Genomic DNA, 21557 nt, shown 5'->3' on the forward strand with positions numbered 1-21557 from the left:
AAATTTTTTGGTTTGTCATGGCTATTAAAAAACGAATGTTTACGGACGTTTTGGCGTTGTCATTCTTAGGCTTCTTATTTCTGTTTGCAAGGTAAGTTAGCAGTTGCCATTGGCCTCTTCATAAGAAAAGAAAAACAGCTCGCTAAGTGTATTTTTTGTTTAAAAAAAAGCTGTATGCTCCAGTGTCCGGGGTTTTTCGTAATTGCTGCTTAGGGTAGCACGTAGCAGCTGTGTTGGCCGATTTCACTATCTAAAACAAACTAACAATGTTATTTACAGGGTAGCCTACAGTTAGATTCGTATGTTCATTCAAGTCTGTTTATCGCAACGATCGTATATAGTTTCTGCTTTTTGAGACAGGTAAACATGACTACAAGTGCAATGACAGCCACGGCAGGTAAGCAAATTAGTCTAAATATTTTGTAGCTTAATTTGTGGTTTGTGTTGTTTAGTACGGTAGATGTAAAAAAAAGTTGGGTACTAGCGATTTTTCATAGTGAAAGCGCTGTGACATCTATTGCATCCTTGTCCGCCCTTTAGCTCAGTGGTTACGCGCCAGGCTCAAGATCACGCGGCGCCGCTCTCCATTCAGCGGCTCTTAGTGAATGGAATAATTCCCCGGCAACAACACTTCAACAATCGGAAAACTTCACTCTGCCAATCTCGGTAACCGGCCCTGCGTCAAGAGCCTCTACAAGTATGCGAAACTACTAGGAATAACCTATCAAGGCTTTGTCAGTCCGAGGATAAAGATTCAAAACCAACCAACTATACCAACATCCATTAAGAACTTGTCCCATAAAAAGGTTAATGCAATGGAAACTTTAAAAGAATACAGTATGATTGGAAGCTGTCGACAGTTTCAAAGATTTGTAGGATATCCATTGCTCATCAAGCAATAATTTTTTTACAAAGCCGTTTAAAAAATAACTTGGGCCCGTGAGGCCGTTACGAAACAAAGCCGGGCCCCCAAACAAGACACAGCTAACGAAAACAAACAAATGAATATGAAAATGCTGTGTTTTCTTTGATCCAGGACCCCGTAAAGAATTCGGGCCCCTAAAACGATTACGGGTCCACAATTACCCCCTTGGATCTTCTGTCTTCGGTACTGATTGTTTATCTTCAACAACACTAAATCTATTCTAAATCTTTCGTTTCGATGCAAAGTTTTCTTGATTCAAATTCGCTTCGAAACAAAAGTAATTTCAAGAAGTAGTTTTAATTATGGCGAGGCTTTCAATTAATTTAAATTCCTATAAACTCGAAAATACAATTCATTCCAGACCAGTGATTGGTATGCTTTGTTACCCTAGATATGTTTGACATGTTTTAATGAGAAATTGAAATTTTGCAAAGCAAAAATGTAGCCTAGGCCATGTTTGCGGGTCTATTGATTGTCTATCAAATAGTAAGACAGCACAAAAGCTTCATCATTCTACTTTAAAAATCAAATAATACCAGATGCTATGTTTAGGGCCGTCTTACGTTCTATTTCAATAAATTTTAATTTCCTGGTAATAAACCAAAATGTTAGATGAATTTATGATAATTAAAACTTGTTGTTGTTTTCATGAAAATAAACTGTTCTGTTTTATCAATTTAAAAGTTTTCTTTTGCAAGACTAACAATAGTATGCTTAAATTTTTCATTTCTTTGAGTAGAGGTTTGCTTAGTTGAACTAGACCAGTAGAGGACTCAAAGAGGCACTTAGCCGCGTGCCCCTTCCCCCCGAAATAAAACAAGAAACATTTAGTTCTTTAGCGAGAAAAATTTATTTAGCTAACCGATGGTATTGGGCATGAATGCTTTCTGCATTGGATTAAAAGGATAGAATTTTATGTGTTCTTCAAAAATTAAGAAAACGATGCAATAGGTAACTTCCACGTAAACATATTGCCAACTCAACTAGTTAACAATCAAATTAACCTAGTCTATTGCTCACTGAGACATGAGGTAAAATGTGCTTTATGTAGTGCCTACTAAAGGGGAACGTGGAGACACCTCGGACGGATTTTTGATATTTTACTAAAAAGCTATAACCCAACAAACTATGTAGCTTACAAGACTATAAAAAAAACTTTGTCAAAACATAAATTATTGAAGTCCTTTTGTGGTCGTAGGCTAGAAAAAGATTGCAATCTTAACTTCAATTAAAACCAAGTCTCGCAAGTAAACTCGAAATTTTACAGAAGTAGTGTTTGAATTTGATAAATTTGGTTAAGTAGCCTACAAAATTAGCGTATTAAACAATAAATCATTATTGGATAATGAGACACACAAATAGCGATCAAAACAAGATATTTTTTTTTTTTAATTTTCTGGGAGCAAGGCCCCCAAATTCTCTACCACTTTATTGAAACTCTGGTGTTCCCCCGAATAATTTTTTTTTATCTTTTACTAAACCATACATAATAAACTTCACACAATGAATAGAAAAACATAAAATCTTTTGGGTCTCTAGAATAGCTTGCACTATGTAGCTAACCTAGGCTAGTGAACAACTCCAAAAGATTTCAGAAGAAACATAAAACCGCCATGGCACCTTGAGATAACGAACTTGTCGGTTGAAAGCGCAAAGGTTAAAACACACACTATTGCAGCGGTTGACAACTATGTGGCATGAATTAGTGGTGCGATACTGATGAGCCCAGCCTCATGGGCGAAACACGTGTCTGTCGCTGTCAATTCTTGCTACATAGTCCTCAACATAAAATCGTCATTGTCGATTGAAAGCGCAAAGATAACAACAAACATGTGGATGGTTGAGCATTTGAGCAACGATCGGAAATTATTCATTGCACATTCTTGTGCCACTGAAGCGGTAAAAGAGCCAGGAAGACGTATTGTTTTTTATTGACTGTGTACTAAATTAAAAGTAATTCTATTTCACGTACATAAAAGTTCAAACTATTATGCTTCAATGTAATTCTATTTAAATAAGACTATACTGAAGAAGCCACACTTGTGTGGCGAAAGCTCTACAATTAATTTTTTTCTGATTTAGTGTGATACTGTATACTTTGTTTCTAATATTGATGATAATAAGAAGTCATAACTCGATCATCCTAACTCGATCATAAGAAGATTTGATGAAAAGTTTAACAACGAAGTTTTGTTTTGAAATATTATGCTTCAATGTCTGCATTTCCACTTTGAACAGTGTATTTGCAAATTTGCCATTTTGCCAAGTTGAATAAATTACAAAAACAAAACAGTTTTGTTTGAAAGATTTTACAGCTAATTTTATGTGCATTTACAGTACCGTACCTTTTTTGAAATGTTAAGTATGTAGTCTATTGTATGCAAAAACGATAGCAATGTAGGTTATCATTTGCAGGATATTTGAACCAACTAAGCGCGAAGAATAAAAAGTCTTCAGCAAATCTTTTTTCTTTTTCAAAACCACAAGTTTTTGTTTGTGACATTATGGGCCTGTTTAAGGCGTAAATTGTGCGCTCAATCACGAATTAAAACCCAAATGGCCATCTGGCGCACTTTTTTTATTGTTTTTCTAAAAGATTTCTTTGGAAATTGCATGGCCATGGAAATTGAATAAAAATCACATCAATTATATCAAAAAATTATTTTCAAACATGACAAGTTGGATCGAGTTAGCCCTATTTTTGCTGTCTTTTAATTTTTTATTTGAATTTATTAGCCTGATACTAGCCTACAAAAAGAAAGTTCTTTGGAAGAGAAATCTTTTGAAGCGAACGTATATTTCGTATTTTAGAGAGCGCCACCATGTTCTGGGTGACAGACGACTTGGTTTGGTTATTGGTAGTTGGATTTATTGCCGCCTTTTTGCTTGCGTTTTCCGTTGGAGCAAATGACGTCGCCAACAGCTTTGGTACCAGTGTGGGCGCTAAAGTGCTAACTTTGCGTCAAGTAAGTGGATGGACTCAAGACAAAAAATCAGTCGCTTTTTACATTGATTCAACGTCTGTAGACGTTGAGTGAATGTAAAGAACGGCTGATTTGCTATCTGGGAATTGATAATAATTTGTGATTGGAAAATCAAAGGGTTGAAAATTTAATCTTGTAGCTGTAGCCTACTAAGTGAATTAGCCTTCTTTGAAATTGCGCAGAAATTATTACAGGTTTTACAAAAAGCTTTCCCGATAGCTCATTCGGCTAAACTGTCCGACTTCACAAACAAACAATCGATAAGATTGGGCAACGACGATTCAACCCTCGGGGTGTGCGTTTGAGCAACGCATTTCAAGGACAGCTTTCTATTCAGTTAGTGGATGAAACAATTCATGCACAAACAACACTTGAACACGCAGAAACTTTGCTGTCAATCTCGGTGACCGGTCCTGCGTCAGTGACTTTCTCAGTCCGATCATAAAGATTTCCACAGTCAGGCAATCAAAAAGATTATTGTAAATGATGATCGATAAACAAACCTTCACTAATCTTGTTTCTACTATAGGCTTGCATATTAGCTACTGTATTTGAGACCGCCGGAGCTGTTCTGATTGGAGCAAAAGTTGGTGAAATGATTCGGAAAGGCATCATAGACGTAGAGATTTATCAGTCAGAAAAGGGAACAACTTTGTTGATGATGGGAGAAGTAGCAGCAATGTTTGGTAAGTTGATAAAAAAAGGATGAAATACAACAAGCTGACAAGAAGTGGTCTAATTTCCGTACTTATCGAATAAACAGAGGGAGGCTATTGCTCAAATAGAGATGACATCTAACGTAGTCAAGAATGCTTTCAGATCAAAATAAAATGAACCTATACATAACAAGACCTTAAATGAGATAGTCGCCTTCTTCTTGTGCGTGTGCTATCTTAAGTCGGTTAATTTGTTGGTTTCAAACAATAGACCCTGGAATACAAGATATGATCGGGCGGAAAAGCCCAGCAAGGGTATAATACTATTTTAACACTGACGCTTCTCTTCCAATTCGTTGATCTTAGTTTGATACCCAGTGAAGTTGGATGTTCAAAAATGACGTCACTTCTATCCAAAGTGTATTGCAATGTGGGAATAGTTCTTTACAGCAAAGGCGGCTAAAATGAATTTCCCAAACTACTCTGATTTATACTATGGACTTTGTGCAATTAAACCTTTATCAGTTAGTTTATTTGTTGGTTAGTGAGAATGAAACTACTGTACTCTAAATATAAAACTATGAAAAGAATTTGTGATTGATTATCATCAACTGTTGTTTACAGGGTCGGGTATTTGGCAACTGATTGCGACTTATTTGAAAGTGCCAGTATCTGGAACTCATAGCATAGTCGGAGCTTGTATTGGATTTTCCTTGGTCACTGTCGGTTCCAACGGAGTAAGATGGTCCAGTATTGGATTCATCGGTAAGGAGAAAGCACTGAACTAATTCGCTTTGCTATATTGTTGCATTTACTGTATGTTTTTATCTTTATGGTTCATTTTCAAGACAAGCCTGAATGGCAACAATGTAACTACAGGTTTAACCCTATGAAAAAAGCAGTGGTGGCTCGCCCCTCTGTACAAAATATTTATAGAAAACACCGCAGTTTAAATCAAAATATTGTACATATTATCACCTGGTTGACTCAGTGTTAACATTTTAACAATCTGATACTAACTTTGAGATTTAAACTGGCAAAGATTGTTATTTCACATTGCTTGAAAGCAATGCAACATAAATCAAGGTTAATGAGCTTAAGCATAAGACGCACAAATATCGTGTTTATTTTCCCAGACAGCAAATTAGTCGATTTTTACATTGATTCAACGTCCCAACATTTTTTCGTCTACAAACTTAAAAGCTTTTCCAATTGAGATTTTAGGACAGACATGTTATGCTATGACACATAAATATACTGTATAGGTGTTTTTTTAAAGCAAATCCAAATTGTTGTAAATAATTTTTTTTAACATGAAACGAATGAAATCAAATTCACCACCTGCTCGTTCCTGTGATGTAATTGGTTGAAATGTGGGCGTGGCATATAACCCACACCACCCTTTGTCTCAACACATAATTATTTAACAATCATATTTTCCTTGCAGTGGCAAGTTGGTTTATATCACCTGTTCTATCTGGGATCATGGCTGTTCTTCTCTACCATTTCATTCGAAAGTTTATTATTGAAAATGTAAGTTGATCACTGTCGTCGTGGTTTACAGTTATTGCCCATACAGAAAATCAATCACAGACGTTGAATCAATGCAAAAAAAAAAATTAATGTGCTGTCTGGGTGTCAGTTATCCAAGTTTTATTTTCTCAATACAAGTTTTTCTATTTTTTGCAAGTTTTCTGGTCTTTACTTAGGAAGGTTATTCGAAACAAATTTCTGTAAGTCAAGCGAAATATAGTAAAGTTTTATACCAGGAATCGCAGTTCTAGGCTACACGAAGAAAAACCAGTTTCTTTGAAATGAAAAATATTTTTATTTCAAATAAGCTTATAATTAATCAGCAAATCCTGACCGATGCATGCTCCATTGCGAGTTGTAGTATATTGCTGTGCAACAAACTAGTATTACATGACCGAATCACATAAAATTTATAGCTGCTCAATTATAAGTTACATCGGAATCTTAACTTCCTGCATTTCGAGAATTAATTTTTTTTAAAGTATCGATTACATCTAAATACACATTTATTTGTAGAAAAACCCACTTAAAAACGGATTGTTAATGCTTCCTGTATTCTACGGCTTTACTGTTGGGTTCAATACGTTTTCAATCCTGTATTCTGGGGCACCACGTAAGTTGGCAAGAATAATGTGCTTCGCAGTCGCAGATCCCTCTCATACAACTTGAACTAATTTACATTTACACTTTTTAGATTAAACACTGAGCATAAAAATTGGAAAACGTTAAACGATTGTTAAACGATTGATAAACGATTGTTAAACGATTGTTAAACGTTAAACGACTGTTGAAAACTTACAATCAAATATTTTGTCGTTTCTAGATTTTGTGGTTATACTGTATTAACGAAACTGTCTGCTTTGAATTTAATTTAAAGCATACTTGCAAAGCATTAGGTTGTTGGTATTTGAATCTTTATTCTCGGACTGACAAAGCCTCTGATAGGTTATTCCTGGCAGTATTGTATACTTGTAGAGGCTTTTGACGTAGGGCCGATCACCAAGATTGACAGAGCGGAGTTTCTGATTCATTAAGTCAAATGCAATCTTGTATGCTCGTGCTTTAGATTTTTGTTTGTCGTATCCAAGCTTACGTCCGGCGGTTGAAGTTTTATATTAAGTGGACGAGAAGGAAAGGAAGCCAATCTTCGTGACCACCTTCAGACATGCATTTAAGTGTCTTACCAAAGAAATAGCCGCATGCTCTTGTGCGGTGTCGAAGCGGCGCCCTTTCGATTGCCGCTCCAGGGCTCTCACCACTCAGAAAGGCAGCCGACAATGCAGCTTTAGATGATAAACTATTAGCAGGCCTTAATTATAAATGAATATTTTAACTGCTATAAATACACATTTTCCTTTTTCCCAGTGTTAGGTTTGGACGGCTTCCCAGTTTGGGGAACTCTGTTGATTTCCTTTGGCGGAATGATACTTGTCGCAATGGCTGTTCAGTACTTTGTTGTTCCTAAAATCCGTCAAAGTGCTAGTGAGTGACTTCTTTTGATAAAATTTGATGATGTTATGTTGTAGTTACGTTTTTTATCGTTTCTTTTACGTCAGTTTAATCATTATCATTTTCAGCCTGCCGTAGCCGATTGCTGAGCGAAAGTCTAATCTTCTTGTCATCCTGTAGATCTTGTGTTTTTGTACCCCCGGTTTAGTTATGCTTTTAAATACACTTTATATTGCACAGTGATTGATAAATTTGTTGATCCTCAGTCACTGTTTAGATGTTTATTAGCAACAATATTTTTAATTAAAATATTGAACATCCTCCTAAACCTAAACTAAGCCATAGAAGTTGATTTTGTTTCAAATTTGGTTTGAATAGTTTTCTACCAACTAATTAACTGCATGAAACTACAGTGTATTTAAAACAGTAACTCTACAGATAACTTGGAAGAAAATGCGATTGCTTTGACCAGTGTTAAGGACATCGAAAGTATGACAAAACCCAACTTATCGACCAGCTCTTCGAAATCCTCGGTATAGGCAAATCTTTTGTAGTTTATATATTTTTGAATTATATCACGTCGATTGAAAGTTTCAAATGCTAATTGTACGACACTCAAACTGTTAGTTCACTTTCAAAGAACATATACTTGTGGTTGCTGTCACAATGATAAATACTGTTTCCCATAATTTCATTTTTATTTTTTATTTTTGTCCTAGACATAGCCTACAAGATAGTACCAGCTACGATAAACGATACACCAGCACGTCAGTAGACGATAGTCTAAAAGTGAAAAAATCTTGAAGGATTTTAAACCTCATGAGTTAGAGTCGGTACAATCGGTAGGCTACAGGTACAGCATGGGTACAGTTGCACACTTCATTTAGACAAACGAGCTCCAATGGTTCTTTTTGAGATGAGGAAGGTCGTTGGTTGTTCATGTGCACTCAATGATAACACAAGGGAACACAATTTTTGTTGACTTCGATCTAACAATTGTTTTTGACTAACTTTTGGGAGCTGAATCCAAAAATGACATCAGTTTTTTTTCTATCACGTCACGTTTTTGAGCTAGGCACCCACCACTTTGTCTCATAACCCACAAAAAGTACAACATTTAAGACATCTGCGTTTATTGTATAAAACGTTTTAAGAACTACAAGCAACCGAAAGTAACTCCATGGTTTTCAAATAAGCATTTGTACAGCTATATTCTATTTCTTAAAACGGATATTGCTTCTGCAGGACAAATAAAGAGCGACTTTTAGGGCAAAATTTACGCTTGTAGCTTTTCCTGGCATGTTCAAGCTATGGGCAGTCTCGCTTAATACTCCAGCAATAGTCAGCCAGCATATGCAAGTTTCATCTTCCCTGATATCTTTCCTCCATCACCTTCAGATCTTGGTGGAATCTTTCTCCTTGCCCATCGCTGACCGCACCAAGGTTTTCCGGGAAATTAGCAAGATGGCTATGCAAAAAATGCATCTTGATGCTCATGTTGTAGCCGAGTTCTTTGTAGCTTTCCAATAGCTTCTGAATAATTTCGATATAATTCTCTGCCCGTGTATTCCCAAGAAACCCCTTGGCAAAGTTTTTAAATGATAACCACGCATTTTCTTCCAATTCTGACATTGAACCACTGAAACGTTCATCTTTGATCAGTTGCCGAATTTGTGGACCATCAAATACACCAGTCTTAATTTTTTGTGTTGACCGGCCAGGAAAAGCCAAAACGAAGTAATTGAAACAGTTGCTTTCACTTTCAGTTGGCAATGCTTTAACGAATCGCTTCATTAGGCCGAGCTTTACATGGAGAGGTGGGAAAATAATTTTCTCTCTGTCAACAAGTGGCTCATGTAGAATATTGAGATCACCAGGTTTAAGGTCAGATCTCGGTAACAAAGCTGCTGTCACTTCGAAAGTACGGTAAAAACGCACTTTCTTTCGATCGAAAGTATGATACCTTCGCTCTTTTTCAAAGTAAATTTTTCTCATTTAACTTAATCTGGATGCTAAGAGTTCCAAAGCTTTTTTTCCTAGTTCTAAATCTCGTGCCAAATCATTCAACTCATGTTGATGTAATACACCACGTTCTGAATCGTCTTCAATTTCAAAATCTTCATCATTAGGCCTGCCATCACTAAAACAATACATATATTGATTTCCATTTAGGATAGGCTAGGGGATCTCCAGACTAAGAAGCAGCAGGCCAGCGATTCTCCATCAAGTATCAATTAATCATTCTTTATTACAAAATACATGGAAAATCAGCAGAGCCCTATTGGCATATGCATTTCGCTCTAACTATAGAGCATCATTAGTGCCTTATTCAAATAGATTTTATTTGAATAAAGCACTAATGATGCTCTACAGTTAGAGTTTAGTTTAGTTTCTATTACATATTATTATTATTATATTATTTATTGTTGTTATTGTATTAGTTACAGTTACAGTTTAGTTTCTATTTGAATAAGGCACTAGTGAGTAATGATGCTCTACAGTTAGAGCGAAATGCATATGCCCATTGGGCTCTGCTGATTTTCCATATATTTTTGTAATAAAGAATGCTTGATTCATCAGTAAAACATTCATCATGATCCAAATCTTCGAGCGTAGGTGTTTGAACGAAAACTAGAACTAGGATTTCAACTGAATGAGGCACTGGACATATAGCTGATGGAAGACTTGAATACTCAATTTTACGTTTGTTTTTCTTTTTATACCCTGAAGTTTGCACCAAGCAAAAGTAATTGTGTAGACTAATGATTTTTGGGCTCTCGCCACAAACCATGGGTCTACCGAATGCCAATTTATCACGTGTTCCCTTGGTCTACATCCGCAAACTCTCGATACACTGCTTGCATACCTTGTGGGGTGCCCAAGACTTATTTTGATCACCAAGTTTTATTTTTAAAATATGTGAAGTAGGCTTGTTTAACAAATGACGTCTTTTCTTTGGCTAAAAATAGTAAAACTGCTGCAAATATAGCAAAAGGAATCCGGATTATTTAGACACTGACGACGAGAAACAGCAGACGCAGACAAGATAGTATTCTAACAAACAAACATGTAGATTGTAGTACATACATGGTTGAAAGTGGAAAGCAACTAACTTCAATTTTACCACGGTAATCTAGTTTCGTTGGATGATTGCATCCTCCTACCAAAAATGGGGAAATAGCCTAGCATCCACCTAAATCGATGCATGTGCCTTTTTTACTTAATAATTCAGTTGAACCTCCTTGTATATAACTTACTATATGATTAGCTTGTGCATTCCTTTTACGTATGGAAAAGCAACACGGCTAAACTCGTGAAAAGTTGCATATTTTGAATGTATGCTGTAGAGCAAAAACTTGACGCGATAGAAGAAAACTGGTGGCATTTTTGAAATCAGCACGCCGGAATTAGCCTAAATCAAGTGCAAAATCAAAGTCAACAAAAAAAAATTTCAAAATTGTTCCCCAGTGTAATTAAGTTGACGTTATTTGCTCTAAATCTTAATCATGCTCTATCTATACGCTTGTTAGATATTTTTAGATATTTTGTTAGATACGTTTGTTCGAATAAATTTATTAAAAAAACATTGAAACTCTTTTTTCAGCTCTATCCTTCCACATCCCGATGTGAAGGCTCTTGTTCAAGAGAAAATCGAGGTGAGTTGTATATTTGAATTATATCAATGCTATCAAAAAAGCTGTTTTACTTCGTTCTTGGTGGGTGGTACAGCAGAATAATCCGTCATCGTTTAATTCGTCAGTCCGCATTATTCGTCAGAGTTTTGTCGGTCCCGGCAGAATTCCTATCTTTTGTTTACATTCCAGTTCGTTTAATTCGTCATTGTCTATCCCGCTTAATTCGTTTTGACCTGTTTGCATAAATCTTTAGTTCGCCTAATTCGTTACTTTTTCTATTCATCCTGAGATGACGAATTAGGCCACTTCTACTGTAATACATTAAACTTAGCTTGATTTTAGTCCACTATACTTTATAATAAATGTTGAAAGAAAAGAATTCTTAAGTATGTTTATGCACATAACTTATCAGCCAAAAATAACGTTTTTATGCTAAATTGATGCATGATTCAGGAAACTATTTATTGATAATTTATTCAGTTTGCTTGTTATATTTTGGCGGAGCAACTTTTTATTTCATGGTGTTTTTACATGACTATAGTTGAAAGCAATATTTTTTTCATAAAAACAATGCATGCGGATGGACGAAAGAGTGTAACACCATCTCTGTCTTTCATAACTGATTAGCCTCATCGGCTAAGTGAGATGTGAGAATACCACATTATTGCCCAACCATTTTTGACTTAGAACGATTAAAATATATTCTTTTAGATGTTTGTATCACTAAAGCTTTCAGCTGATTTATTACTCTATTATGCGTTTTTGATTTATATAATATTCATGTGTTTTCTATTTTTAAGTTTTTTTCATATTATACTGTCAATGTAAATCGAGGTTATTTCTTATGTAGTTTACTCTCGTTCTTTGTTTTATTGACAAAAAAACATATATGAAGATGAAAAAAAAATATATTACTGCGGGTGTGAACCACAGACGGGAATGCCTAGTAGAAAAGGGGGCAAGCCACCTCCATGACAAGTCAAAAATTACTCTCCCTTTGTACTACAAATCGACATAGCATGTGTCACCAAATAGTGTCTGTGGGTTGATTTAGCAATGTTTACCAATCCCCTGGTATAAATCTTCAGTTAACTTATTTGTGGATTACTTTCTTACTCATCAGTCATCACCAACAATTTTTAGATGGATATCAAAAAAAAGAGTCATCTTTACTGCAAGTTAGAAGAAAACTGGTTCGTTTTGAACAAGAAGTACGAAAATTGCTCCTACAAGAAATTAATGTACTCAAATCTGTTAGCCATGAATGTGTTCTTTTTCATTAATCGATATACTCAACGAATTGACAAACTCTCTTTTATTGAAGGGCAAAAAAAAATCTAGCTTCAGTCGTATAAAATTTATTATTTTCTTTACTACCGGTAGGTTAAACGTTAGCAGCTGATGTCTTTGATTTACATGATTTACATGTAATACAAATCAAGTTATGGAAATAAAACGCCAAAATTTTTATGTAGTTAAACTGCTTACTTCCTTTCTTGATGGTTGGTTTGATGATTTTTTGAGTTGTTGTGTGGCTTTTTTTAAGAAACAGTGTTGTTTAGACATCCGGGGATTCATCAGATGACTGTGAACCAAAGGAAAAGCTTAAAATCTTTCCGGTGCAACTAGTGACGTCATCCGACAGCTTCAGCTCCTTAGACGAAACAGAAAGTTTCAACAAAGTGGTGAGATCATTTGAGTATTATTCATATCTTCTTCTTCAACTGATTGATCATAAACTGCCTACATTTTGTTCTGTCTTTTGTTTGTATTAGTGCTTCCGGCATGCTTTTTATTCCCGTAATTTGGTTGATATTGTCAAAATATTTCTTTTTTTGTCGTCCTTTTGTTCGTTTGCCATGCACCATCCCTGTCAACATTGAATTTTCCAAAGAGTTGTTTCTTGCTATATGACCGAAATATCTCAATTTTCTGAGGTTAATTATTCATATCATCATACATTTAATTTATCTGAGTACAAACAGAACCACAGGCCGGGCGTTTGCAATTAAAACAAAGATGTTACTGTTTTTAAACCTTAGCTATCGACCTTGCAACTGAGGGTGTTGAAAACCAGGCTATCAATTTCATCATTTCAAAAGTCAAGTTTTCAAGCGAAAGTAGAAATATTGCATATGGTATTTCTTCTGATACCTTGAAAATAAACTAGGTGGTTTCATGCTACCAACAACTTCGCAAATACAGTATTATCCTATTATGAATTTATGTATAGGAGCTTTATTTCCACACATTTAGGTAGAATTTAAACGAACCAAAACCAAGTCGCCAGAAAGCGAAAAGCAAGAGAAAAAAGAAGAGGTAGAACTGGATTCAGAAAAAGATGAGGAAGACCCTTTTGTTGTCCGTCAACTTTTCTCCTCCATCCAGATACTAACAGCTTGCTTTGCGAGCTTTGCCCATGGAGGAAATGATGTCAGGTTTGTGACAAAAAATGTCAATGGTGTTCAGTTAAGCAGGCCGTAGCTCTTAAAAGGGCTGTAGGCAATTCTCTAGACTTTTTAAACTAATGAATTTTTGTACAATCTCGAATAACAGCATCTCTAACAGTATCCGTAATAGGTAAAGGCAAGAAAAGTTTCCCGACCACTGTACTATAATATTACACGACTAGATTAATACTATATTATTATTATTGTTTATTATTAAATTTACAGTAATGCTATTGGACCTTTGATTGCCCTCTGGATCATATTTTGGTCAGGGAATGTTGTGCAGAGGGCCTACACACCGTGGTACTTGCTGTTTTATGGTGGAGTTGGTATCAGCATCGGGTTGTGGTTACTAGGACGACGTGTCATGGAGACCATTGGCAAAGATTTAACAGAAGTCACACCCTCCAGGTTGTTAGAACTTTACTTTAGAGATAATTGAAATAAAAAGTGTTTCGTGACGTGAAATTCTTACTTTAGTTTAGTTTCGTTTCGAAGGAAACGTTATCCTGTCTATTTATGGCTTAAAAATGAAATAAAACGGTGTGCCAACTGTTCTGTACAAAAATGTTTTGGAACAAAAAACTTTGTCGTGATTTCCATTCATTTCGAATTATGAAGAACTTGTTGCAACCAAAAAGTTCTTCCCGAACAGACCTAATTCACTTAAATATGGTTAGAAGTATTGACTCAATCAAATTACCATAAACCAAATTAACATAATATGTTACACAATATTATTGTGTTTTGTTAAACTTGTTGCGTTTTCAAATATGATTTTTCTTATTTTATGCAAAAAATAACACCGTAAAACCAAGTCTAAAGCATTCTTCATCTTCCTGGAGCACCAGTGATCGCGGTTGGCCAGTCAACCGCTTCAAGATTACAGTATAATCTTTTTTTTGATTTCATATACCGGTGCTGCAGACTTTGATTTGCACTTGCACCCAATCGTGTTTTTGAGGTTTATGAGTAAATAACGTGACTTTGTGATCAGAACCATTTTATTACCTGGACGATAACAACTTTAACTTGTTCTTTAAATTTTACAATCAACACATATTACAAAAAATAAACTCCAGTTTTGCGGAAATAAAACTAACCAAGAGTTTTACAAGCAATTTTTAGGACAATCTGACTAACTGCTGAAGGTAAAACTTGCAACATATAGTATAATGCAGAAACCATCGCTTTAATTCAGCTGGAAGTTCGAACCTTTTTTAGAAATTAATTGCCAAATAAAAATTCATTAATGAAGAAATTTCTTGTTTCCTGATTTGCAGAGGCTTTTGTATAGAGTTGATGACAGCTCTGACAGTGCTAGTTGCGTCCAATCTTGGTATACCAATCTCAACAACTCATTGCAAGGTAAGCTTCCGGCCAACTAACTTCGTCTCGTTACATGGATTTAACCGCTGCAGACGCTAAACCAATGTAAAAAGACAGATTTTGCTGGCTGGAAATTCCACTTTATGTTCATATCCCAGGAAGCAAAGACATTAAATCAAAGTGTGCAGACGTTGAATTAATCAAACAAAAAAATTATAGATCTTGCTTTCTGGGATGCATTAAACGGATTGTTAAAGAAAACAATCTTTGTTGATCCACCGATGACACATTCACAGCTATCAAAATTGCTCTTGCATTGACCCAACGTCTGCTTATGTTAAATCACTGCAAAAAGGACCAATTTTGCTAGCTGCATTACCGAATTATGATCATTTTCTTCATTGTTTAATCTGAGAGCGTCTGCCCAACCTTTGTTAGACGCCTATTGAGAGCAAGTAGATGTGCCTTGACTCTTGACAAGATATCCAATCAGTGGCGTATCCTGGTTGGTTGAGCAAGGGAAGCAATGAAACTCGTGGGGGAATAGAGCGTGCCGAAGGCACGTGTTTTCTAGGGGGGTCCGGGGGCATGCTCCCCCGGAAAATTTTTGCAAAATTACACTCAAATAATGAATTATACTGCTTTCTGGAAACACTTTTAGGGCAATTTTTGTATGAAATTTATTAGCAGATAAACAGCTATTAACTTATTAAAGGTAGCTCTTACACACGAACGGGCAAGGGGCAAAAATGCGACTATAATTAGAGAACACCAAAAACTCAGCTACAAAGTCAAGTCTAGCTTAGACCTCACATATCCTGTCTTATTCCAAAGTCTATCCAGCCAGGATAACAGTGTAAAGCCAACATTTGGCTCAAACTTTTGCTTACAAGGCCGATATTATAACCATAACAGTGCCCTAGATTTTCTCATTACATAGCTCACTGGCACAACATCCAACAGAGCAGAGTTGCCAGACTATGAAAAAGTCTTAAAGCCAAAATAATACAAAGAAAAGGCCAAAACAAGAAAAACATTAGACAAAAAAGGCCAAATGGATATATTTACCTGTTTCTATCAAAAATAATAAAATTTACATATATATTTTATAACTTGTAGTGGATTTTAATAAATTCTAGCAAAAATAATTCTGAAAGTAGCCCAAAAATAGCAAGTTAGCCTATAAAAGTAGCGAATGAGTTTTGATCCGCCACATTACGAGTATTAAATAAGTATAGAACATGTACTGAACAATGTTGAATATGGTTTCATCTGGTAAGGTTACAATATTAGAGAAATATTGATTATTATGCATTTTGAAAAGTTATTTAAAAAAAAACTAATTCGCGGAATTTGGCTAATCTGGCAACCCCGCGACTGGAAGCAATTTTTAAATCGCTTCCAGCGATTAGTTAAAAGAAACGTGAATTGCGAAAACTTTGCGCTGCTTTTTTCCTTTCTTTCAAACTTGTTTCTTCTTATTGCAAAAACGAGAGCAATGGATGCAATACGAATCTTCGCTTCCGTTGGCTTCCAACTTTTTTAAAATTAAAACCGAGTTCAAAATCATACGGGGGGCATGAGTTAAAAAACCGTTCTAAATCGCATTTAGATAAAGAAATTACGAAATCGTTTTACTGAAAAATATCAGCTTCTCTTTTTTCAATTTTGACAGGGGAAGCAATGCTTCCCTTGCTTCCATTGAGGATACGCCCCTGTATCCAATGACATACTTTAGTACAGAACGATGATTGACTTTCGCTTCTTGCCGTTCACTGAATTTAAATCTTTACTACCCTTTGGTAAAAACTTTATATGTGAAAGCCCAAACATGTTAGATGAGAAAAAAGTTGTGAAAAAGAATCGGATCCAGAACTGATCCTTGTGGAACGCCATTTTTTCTGAAGTTTCAGTCTGTTATAAACTTATAATATTAGTATTTGTATGACTTTTTTATCACTAAACATGAAGATGTGATATCCCTTTTTATATAAACTGCACTTTACGACTTGGTAGGCCTACTTTTCAAATATTACTTTTATTTAGGTTGGAGCAGTCGTGTCCATTGGTTGGTACCGTTCTCGTGCGGCTGTGAAATGGAGTATAGTCCGTAATATCGCTTTTGCTTGGTTTGTAACTCTGCCAGTAGCCGGGATTTTTGGCGCAGGAGCCATGTACATTCTTATCCAATTTGTATGATCCTGTTACTTTGCAGCAGCAGCAGCCCTGTGTTTTGCTTCAAAGATATAGTCAGACTTTCGTCCCAGTTTTGTGGACTTCGTTGTTAGTAGTGCTATCAGCAGCATCAAGATTACCTGAAAGCATTTCACATGAACAACACAATCGAGAAGGGTTGCAAATCTTTTCAACAAATGTTGACTTCGTTTGCCTAAAGTTGATTAAACTTACAAGCCATCATTCGAGCATTCCTATTTTTATTCAAGTTTTATTTTTCGTGAAAAATCATTGCCACAATTTCGATTTGGTGTGGTAAACGTTTTGTTATTTACACATTTAATCCACCTTACTAATTCTTTAAAAATATTGCTGGTGCACAAATGCGTAGTTGACAGTGGGGTAAAGCAGAGGGAGTTAACTACCTTCTCTGAAAAACTTAGTGTTGACACCAAACTTTCAGCACTGCTAAAGTTTGGTACCAGAAATACGTCATTTACATTCAAATGTGCCTTTATCTAGGCTTACCTACTTCTGCAATAGTATCAATTGAGATTTGTATCTACATTTGTGAAGTTACGTACTTCTATTGGTAGAAGCCTCTAGTCATCATGCTACTGGTGTGGTGCGTGTACTGCTAACAGCAACGTTGGCTCTCGAGATGTGCTCTTGAACAACACATTGCCAGGACAGCTCTCCATTCAGCGGCATCTAGTGATTGGAAGAATTCATAGACAACGACACTCAACAGTCGAAACCTTTACTGACAATCTCGATGACCGGTGTATGCGTCAGTGGTTCAAAGCCTTTACAAATATGCAAAACTGCTAGGATTAAGCTCTCAAAGAAGATTTCTCAGTCCCACTATAAAGATTCTCTCAATCAATCAAATGCCAATTTTCAATTGTTACTGCTCTCTTCTGTATAAGTTATATTGTATCGTTTGAAAGATGCTGTGACGTCAAAGCCTAAACATTTTTGTTTTATCTCACACGGAGCTGGAGGCACCAACAAAAAGCGACTCCGACTTAAGCGTTGGATGATGGACAGCTTGGTTTTGATTTAAAATGTTTCACTGCAAATAGTGTGTCACTTTTTATGAATATCCTTTCACTGCCACTGAAATCTAAATCGTTGGCTTTCTAAATTTAATAACAGTAGCTATAACCGCCATTTCTCACAGTGAGCTTTTTTTTGGCCTTGTAAGAAAAAATTTTGGACTTGTGAGATCATATTAATTCATTAATCTACCCACAGCACCAATTTGGCCACGAAAGCAAGTTTAATTTCATTTTGCTTCTGGCACAAACCTTCAGTTAAATCACTGGCCACATAATCTTATTGAGACCAGAAATTTTACATTACAACATGTTACCATTCGGCTATGCACGAGTCAATGTTAGTATCTTTAATGATGCATTATTACTTGTGATGTTACTATGCACGACTTCAGAGTCGAAAGGATTATAATGTGTCTGGACTCTGGAGTCTTACTTGAATGATGTTTTGTTGCAACTCCGCCCCGTTAGCTCAGTGGTTACGCGCCCGGCTCAAGATCACGCGGTGCTGCTTCGACTCTCGGGGTGTGCGCTTGAGCAACGCATTTCAGGACTGCTCTCCATTCAGCGGCACCTAATAAATGGAATCATTCTCCGGCAACAACACTTCAACAATCGGAAAACTTCACTCTGGCAATCTCGGTAACCGACCCTGCGTAAAGACTAAAGAGCCTCTACAAGGATGCGAAACCACCAGGAATAACCTATCAAGGCTTTGTCAGTCCGAGGATAAAGATTCAAAACCAACCAACCAACTCCACAGTCCAGTGTAGGTTGTTCTCTTATTTGTCTAGTCAGAGTTAAAAATTGCATTGTGATTTTCATTTGATTCCACAGTAACTTTTAGTATTTGTTTTATAACCTGTTTGATTAGCTAAATGTGTAAGTTTTATACTCGACTAATCAAAACTATTGCTTTGTAATAAAATGCAACTAACCAAAAGTCATCGTGAAACCAAACGTCTTGCTGTGAATTTGTAACAGGGTCGAAAGTAACAAAATACCTTTGGCAGGCTACATTCAACCAAGCAGTTCTTTTTTCATATTTTGCATTAGAAATATGTATTTAACCTATATCAAAATGTAATCAGTGAATTCGTTTCAGCCATGTTTTCTCCCTTTGACACAAACTTCTGGCCACATCGGTGATCAGTGATGTACGCGCATACAAAAAATATTGACGCCGTCAGCGTAAACGCAAACGTTCGAAAAAAATACGTCGTATGCGTCAACGTAACTTGTAAAAAATGTTGGCGGCGTCAGCGTTAGCGCATACACTAGCGTAAACTAATTTTGTTTGCTAGGTGCCAAACATTCACACGGTATAAACCACACGAAACAAACAACTTTTATTTTGAATTTTCAGGAAGAAACACAAGCATCTGAAAGTGTTCATCTGACATTTTGCTGTGTTTTGGTTCCAATATGTCTTTGCCCATTGAAAACATTCTTTCAACTGCAGCGCTGGAAGGTATTGGCGTGTTGTAGCGAAAAAAAATACATTAAAAAGTATGCGTTGACGCTATGCGCTAAAAAACCGCAAAAACTTTACGCGTAGCCTCAAGCGCAAACTATCCAAAAAAATGTGGCCGCAAGCGTTAGCGTAAACAAAAAGTCTACGCCGCAAGTATGCGGCGTAGAATTTGGGGCGTATACGTACATCTCTGTCGGTGATGAGAGTTGAAGAAAGTGATTTTGTAAATGTGATATTTCGCTTTTAGTTGTGAGACCTGGGTTGTCAAATCTACGTGATGTCATGACAGTCGCCGAAAAGCGTTATAGCTTACGTAGCCAATATGGCTTTGTATGAGAAGGGTAAAGAAAAGCAAGAAAAGATCGTCATGTTACATTTGAATAACTCTAAATACTAAGCAGAGATATAAGACGCTTTCAACATGGTGATTACGTAGAAATGAAATCTTTAAACTTTTTAATACAATCAGTTTGTAACCTAAACTTTTTGGAAAAGTCTCTTACAGCCTTAGACCAACTTGGTTTTTTCCCAAAGCAGTGCTTTGATTAACAGGTTGCGTTCCAGTGACGTAACTATAAAGAGTACTTTAGGGGGAGGGGGGCAAAAGCAACTGGTCGATGAAAAGACATTTCAATATATGAAATAAAAAGTTTGTATGAAAATACAACTACTGAATGTAGCCAAACACTTATGAAATGTCATTTAATATGTAATACAATGTCATTAAAACGTTGCACATAATACCACAAGAAACACATATTTTGAGGGGAGGGGCAGAATGAAATTTTTTGAGAGGCGATTGCCTCCCCCCCCCCCCCCCACATACACCCGTTGGTATCTCCCCATTGCATTCTAAAGATACAAAGCCAAGTAAAACAACAAGATCATTTTGCATTGTTTTAATTAAGCAAAAAAGCAAATTGTATTTTTTTGGTTCATTAAAGCTTTTGTCAGAAAACAGAAATATGCAAGAAAAATCACATTGATAAAATAAACGATGAAATACAGACATTGAGAAAATAAAAACTATGCGAAATGTTGCAAATACGGCAATGGGTTTACTTCTGAAACCGTTGTCACACCAAATGGCCAGAAAATCAGATCCGTAGTTAGCCTGGTAGCCTACCAGCAATGGCCAAGCTATACCCCTTAAAACTTATGAGCCTCATCATGGCTGGCCTTATGCAAAAATCAACGTAATGGGACTGTAAAATGTATTTTCAATTAATGGGCTTGTAATTTTGTTGCTTCCTATGCATCGAGTGGCCACATGCACATACCGGTAGGCCTACTGGTCTGGCAACGCCCTATAAAAAAAGGTTGCAAAATATGAAAAAAAAAATTGCAAAGCCAATAAAATAAAAATAAAACTCTCAACAATGACGAAGTACCGCTGGCATATCTTTACTTATTTACTGAAGAATAGTTTTAAGCTACGTTGGATTTTTGGGGCTTGAAGATTTTTGTTTCCAACATAAATTTCCTTCTGGTTGTGATCGAAATAGATTAACCCACGAAAGTAGTAGCCTACTCACAAAAGAAGTGATTGCTTTTAGAATATGGTCCAGTTGTTACTGTCTTATGAAAACGAATGACTTACTTTGCGTACTCAAAAGTCAAAATCATATTTTGTTTTTTGTGCTTGTCGCAATAATTAGGCTACGCAACCACAAGAGATTCGAAAACCTATTTTAAGGCAACTACGTTGTTATAGTAATAGTATATTGAAACTATTTCGGGGAAGAATACTTATAATATCAATAATACTGTACTCTTATAGAACAATAAAAATTAACTTGCAATACTCAAGTGTCAAACAGACATCATTTGCAATGTCATAGCCTACCCTACAGTCTGCCGAAAAATCGTTAATATAGGCTGAGTCTGCT

At 36.1% G+C, this 21557-nt stretch overlaps 1 protein-coding gene across 1 annotated transcript; it reads left to right on the forward strand.

Moving 5' to 3' along the window:
- The first annotated feature begins 288 nt into the window (after nt 1-288).
- On the forward strand, nt 289-19346 carry LOC145781807 (sodium-dependent phosphate transporter 2-like). The gene is made up of 15 exons (XM_082593479.1): nt 289-397; nt 3737-3891; nt 4439-4595; nt 5190-5330; nt 6013-6098; nt 6615-6711; nt 7464-7580; nt 7986-8080; nt 11152-11203; nt 12326-12393; nt 12745-12867; nt 13439-13620; nt 13858-14043; nt 14916-15000; nt 17008-19346. The coding sequence occupies exons 1-15, from the start codon at nt 367-369 to the stop codon at nt 17158-17160; spliced, it is 1728 nt and encodes a 575-aa protein (XP_082449605.1). The 5' UTR covers nt 289-366; the 3' UTR covers nt 17161-19346.
- The last annotated feature ends 2211 nt before the right edge of the window (nt 19347-21557 follow it).

This window comes from Aplidium turbinatum, chromosome 13, assembly GCF_918807975.1.
Source record: "Aplidium turbinatum chromosome 13, kaAplTurb1.1, whole genome shotgun sequence".
In the NCBI taxonomy this organism is placed as follows: domain Eukaryota; kingdom Metazoa; phylum Chordata; class Ascidiacea; order Aplousobranchia; family Polyclinidae; genus Aplidium; species Aplidium turbinatum.

Coding starts and splice junctions, on each gene's coding strand:
- LOC145781807 (XM_082593479.1), top strand. CDS start 367: ATGACTACAAGTGCAATGACAGCCACGGCAG. Junction 11,204..12,325: donor TTGTTCAAGAGAAAATCGAG/GTGAGTTGTATA, acceptor AACAATTTTTAG/ATGGATATCAAAAAAAAGAG. Junction 12,394..12,744: donor TGGTTCGTTTTGAACAAGAA/GTACGAAAATTG, acceptor AGTGTTGTTTAG/ACATCCGGGGATTCATCAGA.